Below are 16,607 nucleotides of genomic sequence, written 5' to 3' on the forward strand. Positions count from 1 at the left end.
TTGTAACTATAAAGCTGTGCAATTCTATATACATTCCTACGGACTTACTTCCAAGGGTACAGTTTAAAAACTTGCCATAGGACCCCAAATCCCCTTAAGCTGGTTGGTAAAAATAGCTTTTTTAAGTGTTAAAGTGATCATATGGATAGGAATAAGTGTTAAAATGATCACATAAATAGGATTAAGTGTTTGATAATAAGATAGAATTTAAAAGGAGTGAATGCTTCAACTCGGGAAGCAGTCCACACAGTAGACTCACAGAATGATAACAGCTTTCAGTAGCACTCTGACCTCAGAATCAGCCCTTAAGGCATTCTGTTCTGGCTGAAAAGCCCATAAGAACATTTCAGGCATGGAAAGTCAAGACACTGTGGCAAAAAGTGTCCTACATAAAGGACCTCTGTGGATGTGAACCCAGTGGAAAGCAGTGGCCATCAAAGGAGGATGTACTTTTTTCTGAAGGGAAGAAAGAATTTTCACTTTGCTTATGGCCTCGTATAACTACTAAAAGAGTTTGTGGATTCAAAAGGCTCCTATAGCCTAGGCACTCATGTCAAGATCCTCGGGTAATCACTGATGACATACATAAGAGTGTTAATTGTTAAATTAACAACAGGACTCACTGTGCACTAACTTCTCATGGAGGACCTCTGTCCTCAAAGAGTTGTACTATGAGAATTCATAGTGAAACTCATTCTCAATGATTTGCTTCGTTTTAGTATATTAAGTAGAGGATATTCTTACATTTCATAAGTTATAGTTATGCCTAAGTGCTCACAAAAGATATATCATTCTTGGGTTATTTTTTAAAGTTAATTAAGTTTCTCAAAAAAAGAATACTTAAAAAAGTGAAAATAATTTCAAGATGCAATGACATTAAACAGCTCTGTTTCAACTGCTGAGGAACACTTTTTAATACAATTTCTGTAACTCTCTACTTATCATAGAGTTAATCTTCTGTGTATAAAGTTAATTGAAAATAGATCACAGATCTTAGTAAAAAAAATATGACTGGGAATAGGAGAGAGAGGAGAAAGAGGGGTGGGAGTATGGGTGGGAGGGTGAATACGGTGGGAAGAATCACTGTCTTCCTAAAGTTGTATTTATGAGATGCATGAAGTTCGTATTCCTTAAATAAAAGGTTTCCTTGAAAAAAAAACTCTAGATGAAAATTATAAAACATTAAAGAAATAGAAGACATTTAAAAATGGAAAAATCTTCCATATTCATGGATTTTTGAAGAATAAATATCATCAAAATGTCAATATTACCAAAAGCAATTTACAGATAGATTCAACACAATCCCAATCAAAATATCAATGACATTCTTCTCAGATCTGGAAAAAAAGTGATGTTAAAATTCATATGGAAACACAAGAGACCCTAAATAGCTAAAGCAATCTTATACAACAAAAACAAAACCAGAGGCATCACAATACCAGATTATGCTATTGGGCAGTAATAGTCAAAGTATCCAGGTACTGGCACAAAAATAGATATGTAGACCAATGGAACTGAACAGAAACTCCAGAAATCAATCCCCGCATCTATAAACAACTTATCTTTGACAAAGGATCTAAAATCAATCCCTGGAGCAAGAGCAGCCTCTTCAATAAATGGTGCTGGGGAAACTGGATCTGAGTGCAGAAGTATGAAACTAGACCCCTATCTTACACCTTACACAAAAATCCACTCAAAAACCTAAATCTATGAACCAATACCATCAAATTACTAGAGAACACTGGGGAAACTCTGAAAGACTCTGGCATAGGCAAAGACTTGGAAAAGACTCCAAAGGACAGGCAATCAAAGCTAAAATTTAAAAATGGGATTACATCAAGCTGAGAAGCTTCTGCACTGCAAAAGAAAAACTCAGTAAAATGAAGAATCAATTGACAAAGAGTGGGAGAAAGTATTTGCAAACTACACAACTGATAAATAGTTAACATCTAGTATCTATAAAGAGCTCATGAAATTCAACAACAAAACAAACAATCCAGTTAAGAAATGGGCAAAGGACTTAAACAGGCAATTTTCAAGAGAGGAAATTCAAATGGTCAACAGACACTTCAAAAAATGCTCATGATCACTAGCCATCATGGAAATACAAATCAAAACTGCAATGAGGTTTCACCTCATTTAAATTAGAATGTCTCTCATACAGAAATCAACAAACAACAAATGCTGGCAAGGATGTGGGGGGAAGGTACCCTAATCCATTGCTGGTAGGAATGTAAACTGGTGCAGCCACTGTGAAATATAGTATGGTGATACTTGGAAATCTGAATATAGACTTGACATATGATCCATCCATCCCATTCCTGGGAATTTATCCTAAACACAAGAAATCAGCATATGAAAGAGTTATCTGTACCCCCATGTTCACTGCAGCCAAATTAACAATAGTTAAGATATGGAATCAACCCAGATGTTCATCACCTGCTGAATGGATAAAGAAATTATGGTATATATTCACTACAGAGTGCTACTCAGCTGTAAAAAAAAAATGAAATCCTGTATTTTGAAAAAAAAAAAAAAGCAACTGGAAAATACTTAGTGAAATAAATCAGTCCCAAAAAGACAGATATCATACATTTTCCCTGATCTGAAGTAACAAATAGAGTACCTAAAATGTAATGTATTAGAGTGAAATGGACATTTTGTAATTCAATCACTATTTAAAGCCCATATCTCTTCCATGGAGAACAGTGTTTTTTCCTTCAAACTACTTGTTGAACTCTTTTACTTAATGTAGGGCTTTTTTTTTATTTGACAGATAGAGTTAGACAGTAAGAGAGAGAGACAGAGAGAAAGGTCTTCCTTCCATTTGTTTACCCTCCAAATGGCTGCTGCGGCCAGCACTGCACCGACCTGAAGCCAGGAGCCAGGTGCTTCTTCCTGGTCTCCCATGTAGGTGCAGAAGCCCAAGAACTTGAGCCATCCTCCACTGCCTTCCTGGGCCACAGCAGAAAGCTGGACTGGAAGAGAAGCAACCGGGACTAGAACCCAGCACCCATATGGGATGCCGGCATTGCAGGCAGATGATTAACCAGGTGAGCCACGGCACCGGCCCCGTAGGGCTAACTTTATGATCATTAAGTAAACTAAAAATAGATCTTTGTAAAAATTCAAAGTGAGAATGAGAGGGAGGAGGAAGAATGGTGGAAGCATGGACAGGAGGGAGGTAGGGTGGGAAGAGTCACAGCATTCATAATCTGTATATATAAAATACATGAAACTTGTGTAACATAATAAAAATTTTTAAGGAGAAACCTAATGCTAATGGACAAAAAGGATTTTTGTCCACCCAATAAATTGATCACAGAACCATGATCTACCAGGCTATCAGAATCCAAGTCCATGTCTTGGCCACTACACTGTGTAATCTTCAGCCTGTTCAACAATCCAGCTTACAGTTTCTTCACTCGTAAACTGGAGATAATTATATATTTCTCAAACTATATGTATTTTAAACTATAACTGAAAAGTGTCTACCACAATATTTCAAACATAGTTGTATTCAATAAATAACTCTCAATAATACAAAAAAGAGGATTTCCATTTATTCTGTGTACTAAGACATTAACAAGGTGAGGATGGGGACCATGGGGACTCTGTTCCTCAACTGCCACAATGACCAGCTGTAAATCAGAACTGCACAACAAGGAGGTGGACCGCAATGAACACAAAGAGTTCTCCGCCTCTAGAGGAATTCAAGGAAAGGCTGGGCACCACCTGGCCAGGGATATTTTCATCCTTTTTAAAGCCTTTCATTGAAATACAGTATACATACCAGGTAATATACATAAGTATACAGATACATTAGAAATCTGGTCTCTGAGCACATTCATAGCCAACACTCAAACTAAGAACAAAACATGACTAGCACCCCAAGAGTCATCATTATTTCTCCCCATTTATTTTTTTCTAATGGGGAAAAAAGGGCATCCTGTTACTTACATGCTGATTCAGTGAAGCAATATTTATAACTACATACTAAATGATATGAAATCACGCCATTTTTATACTATCTCTATACATGTTATCTCTATATATACTATCTCTATATATTAACCTCCACAAATGAGAGAAAACACATGCTATTTGTCTTTCTGAATTTGGCTTATGTCACTTAGCATAATGATTGAAAGTGATTCTTATTACCTAAATTACCTTAAAGGTCACTTCCAACATTATGATTCTAGAATTGTAAACACAATTTTAATTTCTGTAGTAATTTACTTTGTCTAGTTTTTGCTCATTTCCAAGGATTATTCCCATATGTCTGTATTCTTAAAATAATTTCATGTTTACTTCAATCCCTATAAAAGTAAATAACTAGGAATGGAAAAACAAGAATACTGACATCGACTATGTACCAGACATATAGTGAGTACTATGTGTACATGCCTGTCAGGGTTCTATATCTGTGGTTTCAAAAAAAATGTATCTGTACTGAACATGAACAGACTTTTTTCTTGTCATTATTCCCTAAGAACACAGTATAGCCACTACTGACGGAGCACGAGATTACTGATATACCTAACACTGTAAATGCTCTGTCAGTATATGGGAGGATTGTGTAGGTTCCAAGAAAAAACTACACTGTTTTATATAAGGGACCTGAGCAACTGTGGATTTTGATAACCATGGGGGTTCTGGGACAAATGCTTTATGTATACCAAGTGAGGACTGAATATCATTTAATCCTAACAATATTTTATAAGATTTATTTATTTATTTATTTAGAAAGTCAGAGTTACAGAGGAGAGACAGAAAGACAGATCTTCTATCCACTGGTTCACTCCCCAGATGGCTGCAATGGCCAGGGCTGGGCCAGGCTGAAGCCAGGAGGTTCATCCAGGTCTCCCACCCTGGTGGTAGGGGCTCAAACACTTGGCCATCTTTTGCTGCTTTTCCCAGGCCGTTAGCAAGAAGCTGGGTGAGAGCTGGAGCAACCAGGATACAAACTGGTGCCCATATGAGATGTTGGCATCATAAGCAGCAGCTTCACCCACTATGCCACAACACTGTCCCCAGTCCTAACAATATTTTTAAGAGACTAGGGCTTACATTATTTCCACATTTAACAGATTAAGAAAAACAAGGTTCACAGAGGGAAAGTCACGCACCTGAGACCACATAGCCAAGCAATTCTGGAGGCTGGGTAAAGACAGACCCAAAAAGCCTGATTCTAGAGCTTCTCTACTCCCTGTCTCTCTCAGCCTCTTTCCTTATAAATACTCTACTGCAGGACACACACCAAAAAACAGATGAAACATCATTCCAAACCCAAGTGGCCTAAATCCAAAACCAGTATTATTTCCTAGCTTTAAGTATAGTTACCAGAATCACAGAAGATATGAACAGCTTGACAGGAAAGTTGTAGGAAATTAGTGCACGGCTTCTGTAGACAAGGTGACTGCTTTTCTCAACTTTGGAGTTTTTTTCAAAATAACCAAGGAAGGCCGGCACTGCGGTTCACTAGGCTAATCCTCCGCCTGCAGCGCCAGCACACCAGGTTCTAGTCCTGGTCGGGGCGCTGGATTCTGTCCCGGTTGCTCCTCTTCCAGGCCAGCTCTCTGCTGTGGCCAGGGAGTGCAGTGGAGGATGGCCCAAGTGCTTGGACCCTGCACCCCATGGGAGGCCAGGAGAAGCACCTGGCTCCTGCCAGCGATGCGCTGGCCGCAGCGTGCCAGCCGCGGCGGCCATTGGAGGGTGAACCAACGGCAAAAGGAAGACCTTTCTCTCTGTCTCTCTCACTGTCCACTCTGCCTGTAAAAAAAAAAAAAAAAAAAAAAAGGAAAAGGTACCAATCTTTGATAGTTTTTAAAATGTACTTCGATAATAACTATGGCCGGCGCCGCGGCTCACTAGGCTAATCCTCCGCCTAGTGGCGCTGGCACACCGGGTTCTAGTCCCGGTTGGGGCGCCGGATTCTGTCCCGGTTGCCCCTCTTCCAGGCCAGCTCTCTGCTGTGGCCAGGGAGTGCAGTGGAGGATGGCCCAAGTGCTTGGGCCCTGCACCCCATGGGAGACCAGGAAAAGCACCTGGCTCCTGGCTCCTGCCATCGGATCAGCGCAGTGAGCCGAGCGGCGGCCATTGGAGGGTGAACCAACGGCAAAGGAAGACCTTTCTCTCTGTCTCTCTCACTGTCCACTCTGCCTGTCAAAAAAAAAAAAATAACTATGAAGGGTTTCCAAAAAGCATATTTATTATATATGATAAACTTCCTAGGTTTTTATTTGCAAAGTTCTCAGGAAGTAAAATAAGCAGACTCTTTGCACCAATCAGAAAAGCTGAGTGTGGTTAAAAACAGCACCCAAATCTGTGTTTCCCTCTACTTATGCAGTCCTTCTTGACTTCTCTTAAAGGGTAAGTTTCCTACATCAAAACAGCACTTTCAAAGCATTGTGAAGACTTCCTGAGGCCGTTACTGTGTCAGTAAAACCTCTTGACAGTGTTTTTCAGCAGTAAATCTTTGGAGTCATAATCCTATGAATGAGCACTTTATTAAAGACCTCAAGTATTTTATTGCTCATTTTTTTACAATTTTTATTATCTTGGCAGGAACCTCAAGCCAAAATGAATGTATTTCCAAAGTCTGAAAAACACTGCATTAGTCATTTGCAAGTAAAGATGGTTACATAAGAAAAGGAATGAATTCTGGTTTTTTAATGTATTATTACAACATATTTTCTTACTCATTTCCTACTATAATCTCCAGAGATGCACTTTCATAGATAAATAATAAATTCACCCTAACTTCCAAGTTTTGATAATTTCATAACCGTTTTTTAAATATTGATTTATTTATTTGAAAGGCAGAAAGAAACAGAGGGAGGGAGAGACAGAAACATAGAGAAAACTTCCACCTGCTGGTTCACTCCCTAATGCTCCCTAACAGCCGAGGGATGGACCATGCCAAAGCCAGGACCCTGGAACTCCAGCGGGGTCTCCCATAGGGGTTGCAGGAAACCAAATACTTGGGCCAACATCCACTGCCTTCCCAGGTGCATCATCAGGAAACTAGATGGAAGGTGGAGTAGCTAGGTCTAGAACCAGCACTCCACTATGGGATGAGGGAAGCCTGAGTGACAGCTTTCCCGCTGCACCACAATGCTCACTCCCATAACTATTTTAATTGAATTAAGTTATTTATTTAGGAAAAATGCATAGCTATTTTTATTTTTGTTCCACTGACTAATAAATAATTTCTGGCATCAGACTTGTATGTAAGGATACAACTGTGAATATATAGTACAAAGGTTATTGTGCCAGCTGGTCAAGCTGCTGCCTGCAATGCCCGCATCCCACATGGCTGCAGATTCAAGTTCCAACTGCTCCACTTCCAACCCAGCTCCCTGATAATGGGCTGGGAAAAGCAGCAAAGATGGCCCAAGTGTTTGGGCCCTTGCCTCCCTCATGGGAGACATAGATGGAGTTCCAGTTCCCAGCTTTGCCTCTCCCTCACCCTCACCCTCTCCCTGACCCTCTCCCTCTCCCTCTACCTCTGTTTCTCCCTCTCCCCCTCTCCCTTCCCCTCTCCCTCTGTAACTCTGACGTTCAAATCAGTAAATAAATCTTTAAGAGAGAGAGAGAAAGAGAGAAAGAAATAGATCACTGATACAGGCATAGTAGTGTCATGACTTGGGTTCAAATCCCAGCTTTGCCATTTAATAGCTGTGTGCACTTGAGCGAAGTGCCTAACCTCTCTGATCACTTAGCACAATGACTGTGATAATGGTAAGTGTTCAATAAATGAGCCTATGTGCAGCATAAAGTGTGGTGTCTAAGCAGCAATCCCTGGTAAGGGACCCAAAGCTCCTTAGAGAACCAACTGGTTTAGTACTTCTCTCTCTCTTCATTTCCCTCTCCTGTTTACCACCCCCCTCCCACCATCAAGTGAAGATACAGCTAGGAAGAGGGCCCTCGCACTCTGATCTTGAACTGGCAACCTCCAAAACTGTGAGAAGTAAACCTTTGTTGTCTAAGCCAACCAAGCCTGTTAGGGCATTCAGAGCAGGTGATGATGGTAGACTCAGCTCTTTCCACAAAGCTGGTGTGTCAAGGGAAGAAAATGAGTGGTAAGAGGCATTTTTTATGCAGGGAATAGAAATCGTCATCATTACTGCGGGTCAGTGACTATCACCGAGCTCACTGGCAATGACACTGTGGACAGGGGATCTCAGAAAGACAACCACTTCTGGGTGCCTGTAGCTCTGCCCTCCCCCTGCCTCAGCCTGGTGGAATTTCCGGGTGTTTGCCTCCATTTCCTATGCCAGGGCATTTATTTTTCTTCCACACAGTTTTATTAACCAGTTACACTAGCTTATTTCTGCTTTTAGAAATGGACCCTTGTTACTAATCCCATAATGAATCTGCCATGAAACTTAAATAATTATAGGATTATGTAGGTTTAAACATGCAGCATTAATTCCCATGCGTAGACAAGTTCTGGCAAATTTTAAAAGATCAAGCAATTCATTGTATAAATAAAAATTCAGGCTTGAGTCACTTCCCTTTGGCAGTATTTCTCGAAGTTACAATATTCATATCCTTTGATCAACAAGCCTGCTTCTAGGATTTTGTCTTCTATGACACATGACACACGAGAACTGATATAGGATTATTAGCAGCCTTATAGATAAGAGTGTGCAGTACACTGCCATTTGTGTTAAGATAAATAAAAAGAGAAAAATACAGTATGCAGAATGTGTTGCCTCTTGTGTTAATGCACATAGTATGTATTACATATAATATATATATATATATTGCTTTATGTGTATATACATATATATCAATGGAATACTTCCAGAAGGTTACATGAGAAATTGTAACAAGAGTTACTTCCAGGGAGACAATTGGGTTGGGTAGCTAAGGGAGAGATTGAATATAAGAATATCTTATATTTGCTTTGTACATTAAATCTTTTTTGTACATCTAGAATTTTGTAAGTAGGGGTGATAATTCAGTACAGTGGTTAAGTCACCACTGGGATCCCCATTAAATATAAGAGTGGGAATAAGAGAAGGAGAAGATGTACAGTTCAGCACATGCTCAACCAGACTTACCCCTAATGATAGAGTTAGAAACATGCCAGGGGATTCCAATTCAATCCCATCAGATGGCATGTACCAATGCCATGTCACTAGTCAAAGTGATCAGTTTCAGTTCATAATTGATCATAATGATAGGATTAAGAGTCAAAGGGATCACATAAACAAGACCAGTGTCTGCTAATACTAACTGATAAAATTAAGCCAGTTCTGTCCTGGTTGCTCCTCTTCCAGTCCAGCTCTCTGCTGTGGCCTGGGAAGGCAGTGGAGGATGGCCCAAGTGCTTGGGCCCTGCACCCGCATGGGAGACCAGGAGGAAGCACCTAGCTCCTGGCTTTGGATCAACACAGCGCGCCGGCCATAGCAGCCATTTGGGGGGTGAGCCAACGGAAGGAAAACCTTTCACTATGTCTCTCTCTCTCTCTCACTGTCTAACTTTGCCTGTCAAAAAAAAAAAAAAAAAAAAAAAAGGAGAGAACAATCTAACATGGGAAGCAGGATACACAGCAGACTCATAGAATGGCAGATGTCCTAAACAGCACTCTGGCCTCAGAATAAGCCCTTAAGGCATTCGGATCCAGCTAAAAAGCCCATGAGAGTACTTCAGGCATGGAAAGCCAAGACACTCTGGCAAAAAAAAAAAAAAAAAAAAAAAAAAAAAAAAAAAAAAAAAGACCAAAATGGAAGATCTCTGTGGATCTCTGTGAGTGAGATCCAAGCAGAAAGAACAGGCCATCAAAGAAGGAGATACCGGCCGGCGCCACGGCTCACTAGGCTAATCCTCCGCCTAGCGGCACTGGCACACCGGGTTCTAGTCCCGGTTGGGGCGCCGGATTCTGTCCCAGTTGCCCCTCTTCCAGGCCAGCTCTCTGCTGTGGCCAGGGAGTGCAGTGGAGGATGGTCCAGGTGCTTGGGCCCTGCACCCCATGGGAGACCAGGAAAAGCACCTGGCTCCTGGCTCCTGCCATCGGATCAGCGCGGTGCGCCGGGGGCAGCACGCCAGCCGCGGCAGCCATTGGAGGGTGAACCAACGGCAAAAGGAAGACCTTTCTCTCTGTCTCTCTCTCTCACTGTCCACTCTGCCTGTTTAAAAAAAAAAAAAAAAGAAGGAGATACCTTTCTCTGAAGGGAGGAAAGAACTTCCACTTTGACTATGACCTTGTCTAAATAAGATCAGAGTTGGTGAACTCAGGAGGCTTCCATAGCCATGGCAGCTCATGACAAGAGCCTCGGGTGACTACTGATGTCATAAATAAAAGTCTCAATTGTTAAATCAACAACAGGAGTCACTGTGCACTTACTCCCCATGGAGGATCTCTGTCCTTAATGTGTTGTACTATGTGAATTAACGGTATAACTAGTACTCAAACAGTACTTTATACTTTGTGTCTCTGTGTGGGTGCAAACTGTTGAAATCTTTACTTCGTATACACTAAGTTGGTCTTCTGTGTATAAAGATAATTGAAAATGAATCTTGATGTGAATGGGATGGGAGAAGGAGTGGGAGATGGGATGGTTGTGGGTGGGAGGGAGGTTATGGGGGGGGGGGGGAAGCCACTATAATCCAAAAGTTGTACTTTGGAAATTTATATTTATTAAAAGTTTAAAAAAAAAGTCACCACTGGGTTGTTCACATCCCAAATCAGAGTACCTGGTTTGAGTCCTGGCTACTCTGCCTCCAATCCAGCTCCCTGCTAATGTACACCCTGGGGGGCAGTAGGTGGTGGCTCAGGCACTGGGTCCCTGACACTCACTGGAAGACCTGGATGGAGTTTTGGGCTCCCAGCATCAGTGTGGCCCAGCCCTGGCTGTTGATAGCATTTGAGGAATAAACCATCAGATGAAACCTCTCTCCTCTTTCTCTCTCTCTTTCCTCTGTGTGTGTGTGTGTGTGTGTGTGTGTGGTGTGTCTCCTCACCCTTTCAAAGAAAATGAAATTTAAAATTTTTAAAGCTTTGTATTTTGTGAATGTATTATTCACTTAAAAATAAAATTCAAATTTAAAAACTCCTTATCACTAAATTCTAGTAAGCCCAGTAAGCCCTCTCTGCTTTAAATTCTCTTTTGTTTCCAATTAGGAAAAATATGTTTATTGAATGGCCTGTTCCAGTCACTCAGTTCTACCTGGCCCCTGACCCTCCTGCTGAGAGCAGCCTTTTGAAATTGGGGTCCCAACTCTTTGTGCTCACCACACACACACACACACACACACACACGGTCTGTACCCCACTTCTGCCTCATACGCAGGACCACAGGTGCACACACCCTTCGCAGACTGTACCTGCTCCAGCCGGCCTTTCTCCTCAGCGAGGGAGGCAGCTTTTCTCTGCTCCCTGTGGACTTCTGAAGCCAGCCTCACGATCGTCTCTCTGTTAGCTTTTGCCTCCATCTCATGGACGTTTATAGCCTCTTCAAGAGTAACGATTTGTCCTTTCACCAAAGCGTTTTCTTTGCACAGTTCCCTGAGCTGCAGGGAAAGCAATTACTGCTTAATGTAGCAATTAACAGTGTCACTTTCTCTAGGCAACTCACCATCTGTTCCCCAGCGACTGCATTATCATAGGGAAAGAGTAAAACCTACCATGCCTATAGGGACTCAAAGATCACATTTTCAATGGCAACCTGGAAACTGCTGTCAGGCACAAACTCAGAGGCCAAATTCCAGTGATTTAAAGGTGGCCACAAGGCAGAGGTTTTAGGAGATTCACCAAAAGCTTCCCAGAGGAGCTGGCATCAGCGAGCCTCTGGCTGCCGACCACTCAGGAGGTGCTATCCCACAGACTTCACAACATACAGCTCAGCAAGAGGGGTGCCCAGCACACAACCACTCAGGCCTGCTGTATGCAAGGTGCCATGTGGCACTGGTGGAACTACAGAGAATAAGATAATGGCTTTTTTAAGAGAATTATTTATTTGAAAGGCAGGGTGAGAGAGAGACAGAAACAGGGGTGGGGTGGGAAGTCTTCCATCTGTAGGTTCACTCCCCAAGTGCCCACAAGAGCCAGAGCTTGGGCCAACCTGAAGCTAGAAGTCAGGAACTCCATCTCAGTCTCACAAGGGTAGCAGAGGCTCAAGCACTTGGGCCATCAACGGGTGCCTTTCCAGACACATTAGCAGGGAGCTGGATCAGAAGCCTACTAGCTAGAACTCAAACTGGTACTCCAATATGGGATGCCAGTATTTTTTTTTTTTTTTTTGACAGGCAGAGTGGACAGTGAGAGAGAGAGAGACAGAGAGAAAGGTCTTCCTTTGCCGTTGGTTCACCCTCCAATGGCCGCCGTGGCCGGCACACCGCGCTGATCCAATGGCAGGAGCCAGGAGCCAGGTGCTTTTCCTGGTCTCCCACGGGGTGCAGAGCCCAAGCACTTGGGCCATCCTCCACTGCGCTCCCTGGCCACAGCAGAGGGCTGGCCTGGAAGAGGAGCAACCGGGACAGAATCTGGTGCCCCGACTGGGACTAGAACCCGGTGTGCCGGCGCCGCTAGGCGGAGGATTAGCCTAGTGAGCCACGGAGCCGGCCCGTGGATGCCAGTGTTACAAGTGGCTTAACCCGCTGCACCACAACACCAGCCCCAGGACTATTTTCAAGCTCTCTCTTGTATTGATATAAGCATAGAAAAATTCAGAATAACAAGCTCCAACAGTGTTTTACACAGTGGCAGGGGGAGGGGCTGGGATGACAGGCCTCTTTGCCTTCTATGTTGTGCTCTGGAAGTTACTGGGAGCTTTCATAAGCTCTACAAGGAGAGATTAAGAGCAAGCAGGCTCCTTGGCCTCAGGCAACTGGCCAGCCCCACATGACAGGGCCAGCGTTTGTGTTACCCCCTTAGCCTCAGGACTTTGCCATCACTGCACGCTCTTCCCAACTCAGCACTGTCCCCTCTCGAGGACACTCTTCCTCACAGTTGCATGCTCTCTTCCCCACCCTCCTTCAAGGTCCCCACCCAGGGCTCACTTAAGCCAGCACCCCACTGTCTACATCTGAATGCTGACTCATGTGTCTCCATTGCAGCCTTCACTATGATACATTAGATGCTTATTTGTTTATTTCTTCACCATCTTTACTCTATGATGAAGAAAACTCTACAAGGGCACACACTGTCTACTGCTGTGTCCCCAGCACCCAGAACAGCACCTAGCATATAGTAAGCACGCACTGTGTAATTTGTGAAATGGATGAATGAATATCAAATAAATGATGAGTAATGCCTCCTGTTCCACCGAGGTTCTTGGAGGGTGTGGGTGCACCTGTGTGAAGTGAAGGAGTGGCGTTGAAAATGGAGTTATTTTGTTCTACTTCTTGGGCAAACACCGGCGAGGCTGCAGTCTTCATCAAGGCAACAGGCTTTCTGGCCTTTTTACCAACAGGCACCTGCTCAGCTGGCTGGGGCTGGAACTCCAGAGTCCAGCTGTGTGTTGTGACATACAAGTTCTATCACCATTCAGAGATGGTGAGGCCAAGAGATCAGGAGACACCTGCCGCAGAGAAGACAGTCTGGTACAGCTCCTGAGTAGAGGGGGCACGCCAGGGAGGCACCAGGGCCATGCAGGAGGCTGAGAGTGTGGGGCAAACATGAGCAAGAGCCTTTACTGTGGGGCTGGCACTGTGGCATAGTGGGTAAAGCTGCCATCTGTGCTGCTGGCATCCCGTATGGGTGCTGGTTCGTGTCCCAGCCACTCCTCTTCCAAACCAGCTCCCTGCTAATGTGCCTGGGAAAGCAATGGAAGATGGATCAAGTACTTGGGCCCCAGATCCACCTGGGAGGCCTGAAAGAAGCTCTCAGGCCCTGGCTTTGAATCAGCCCAGGTCCAGTCATTGGAGCCATTTGAAGAGTGAACCAGCAGACTGAAGATCATTCTCATTTTCAATCTCCTTCTCCCTCCCCCTCTCCCATCCTCCTCCCCTCCCCCTCCCTCCCTGTCTCTCTCTGTAAACTTTGCCTTTCATATAAAAAGAAAAAAAGAGCTTTTACTGTGATTTCCATGGGAAGGAAGCATGGAAGGTCAAAGCAGGTCAGCAGGCTTCGACTGGCTCATTTGAGTCATTTCAGTGGCTCTGGGGAGTTTGGGCTGTCCAGAGCTATCTGGAATTTGGCCGTGGGGTGAGTAGGGCAGGGGATGGTGGCTCAACTGTGAAGATCCAGAGAGAGGGCTGAGGGTTGGTGAAGTTCGCTCCCAGGAGACTCATTTGCCATCTCTAAGAATTGCTGAAGCCTCTCCTGGGTCAGCCAAGCCCCAGATGTCAAGAAACACAGAAAATCAAAGGCCAAGGCTGATACAGGGCAAACGCCCAGTCTAGCACCTAGCAGGCATCCTTGACAGAGGAAGGGGTGTTGTGAAAGAAGGAGCTTCTGAATTAAATCCACTTTTCTTTACCCTGCTGCTTGCCTTGAAAGACAACCCCTCGAACCACTCTGAAGTGGACTTTTACAGTGTGGGTCACGTGTCAGCTGTGCTTAGAGGGAGGGAGGCACGCACCCAGCACCCACCAGGGCACCAAGCCAACCATACCCGTGAAGTGACGTACTTTCTGAAGTTGCAGGAATTGCCCTGGAAACTTAAAAGTATACAACTGAGAGGCAGCTTTTAAGAATGGCTGCATTGAAATCTGTCAGGAAGCCAGGATGGGAAATGTCTGGAAATGAGCAGATATTCTGAGAACACAAATCCTTCCAGGTGCTCCAAAGAATCACTGATGTGAATTCTTCAGTTGGCATCATTGCTTTCCATTTAATGGCCATCTACCATTAAGGGAGGATTTTTATTATTTGGTTTTCATATAGAATTTAAAAAGCATTTTAAAACTAATCTTAACCTTACACTCAATAAGTACACCCCAAAACAACACACAACTGATTTTTTTTCTGTGCCTGTGTTTGTCCGTAACCAACAAACTCCCTAAAACACATCACAGAAATAAATATTTGTTAAATTTGACAACTTAAATATATTTTAGACAAAATAATTAATCCCTCTTGGAGAAAAATTAATCCCAACAAATGCTAGAAAGAATCTTGTAGGAAGGGAGGCCCAGATAGGTGATGTGGTTTGTCCTGTGTCACACAGTTAATGCTACACAGGCATGCTGCCCTGTAGCCCTGCCACGCCCAGACTCAGACACAACACTTCCTGTCATGTGTCTGAATGACCACTGCACTGACAGCCTGGTTAACCTGCGCACAAACACCTTCAAAATGACGTCTTCGTCCGACGCCTGTTCATTCTTCTTGTCCGGATCCAGGCAGTCACGAAGCTGGGTTAGGAATTCCTGATGTTTCCTGCCATGCTCAGAGATTTGGTCCTTCTGCTCTTCATTTTCCTTCAAATGCTTTCTATCAGGCAAATAACAGATAACGAAGGGCTTAATACCACGGAAGGTACATTCGTCAGCCTGAAGAACTTAGGCTCTCTAAGGGAAATCATGAATTCACGCCGTTTTCAACCACAGCACAGTCTCCCAGGCCACAGCCAAGCCCTATCAGGAAAGGAGAGGCATAGAAGAAATTTCAGGGCAGCTACACTTTGCAGAAATGCGGGGAAATCCCCTGGTACCCCTTTCCTAGTCACAGGAAAGGAGATGGACTCTCTGCCTCCTGCCATGGACCCTTTAGGCTCTGTGGAGTGGAGGCTTATAGAACTTATAGACCCTGTCCCTGGGTCTCCTCACAGTGCACACAGCTGAGGGTCTCCACTGGAGTCTCCAGGGTAGGACAGTGCTGCTCCACTGGTTCTAAAGGACCTTGCTTTGCTTTGTTTTCAAACACTGTACATGAGCCCTAACGGTCTTCGGTCATGGCCAAGCACACTACCATAACTAAAGAGTATATCAGGAGCAGGGGGTTCCCACTTCTGAAAACAGTGGTGTTCAATCATTAGTAGCCTTCACACAGCCAGAATCTTTCAAAAGTATCGAAAGAATAGTGAAATGGGATAGTCAAGGAAAATCAGGAGATCTATGGCCTGTTGTGAATACTATATTTCAAATCTCAGAAAGCTTTTTAACATAATGTGGTCTTTTTTGAATGCTTTAAAGGTAAAATAAAAACCTAAGAGATCTTAAAAATAGACTCACTTCAAAGGACAATTAGAATCGTTTCAGTAATTTAGTATCATTTTTTCAATATACTAGATAATAAACATGATTATTGCCTTACTGCTTTACCATGTTGAATGTGTATTGCAAATTTTTCTCTCTATTCAAAGATTAACAAAACATGTAATTGCATATACTCAAAAACATATCATATTTCCATTTAGAAAAAAAAAAGATGTAACAATAAAAGACTGACATCAATGTCTCTGAGTTCTCATTTTCAACATATGGAAGGTAATATTTATTGGGTCTTCTGTGCTCCTGAAAGGCAGTTGATGCTATGACTCTAGTTGGTTTACACGTATGATCCCATACACTAACCCCACGATTTCAATCTTCTCCACTCCAAAGGCTCCTAAGCCACATCCACACCTATGTGCATTTCACTTGATCCAACAGAGTACCAGGAATCTATTCGGCCATCTTGGAATCCATAGTAAATCTTTTTTTTTAAG

At 43.3% G+C, this 16,607-nt stretch overlaps 1 protein-coding gene across 1 annotated transcript in view; it reads right to left on the reverse strand.

Moving 5' to 3' along the window:
* The window catches only part of CCDC170 (coiled-coil domain containing 170), a 157,039-nt gene that overhangs the window by 83,023 nt on the left and 57,409 nt on the right, over positions 1-16,607 (reverse strand). Inside the window, exons 4-5 of the mRNA XM_070073404.2 lie at positions 15,247-15,391; positions 11,341-11,526 (exon numbers count right to left, since the gene is read on the reverse strand). Coding sequence (XP_069929505.2) covers positions 11,341-11,526; positions 15,247-15,391 — 331 coding nt within the window. The remainder of the gene's footprint in view (positions 1-11,340; positions 11,527-15,246; positions 15,392-16,607) is intronic.

The sequence above is a fragment of the Oryctolagus cuniculus genome, chromosome 5 (assembly GCF_051225735.1).
Source record: "Oryctolagus cuniculus isolate XC-2025 breed Fujian yellow rabbit chromosome 5, ASM5122573v1, whole genome shotgun sequence".
Lineage (NCBI taxonomy): Eukaryota > Metazoa > Chordata > Mammalia > Lagomorpha > Leporidae > Oryctolagus > Oryctolagus cuniculus.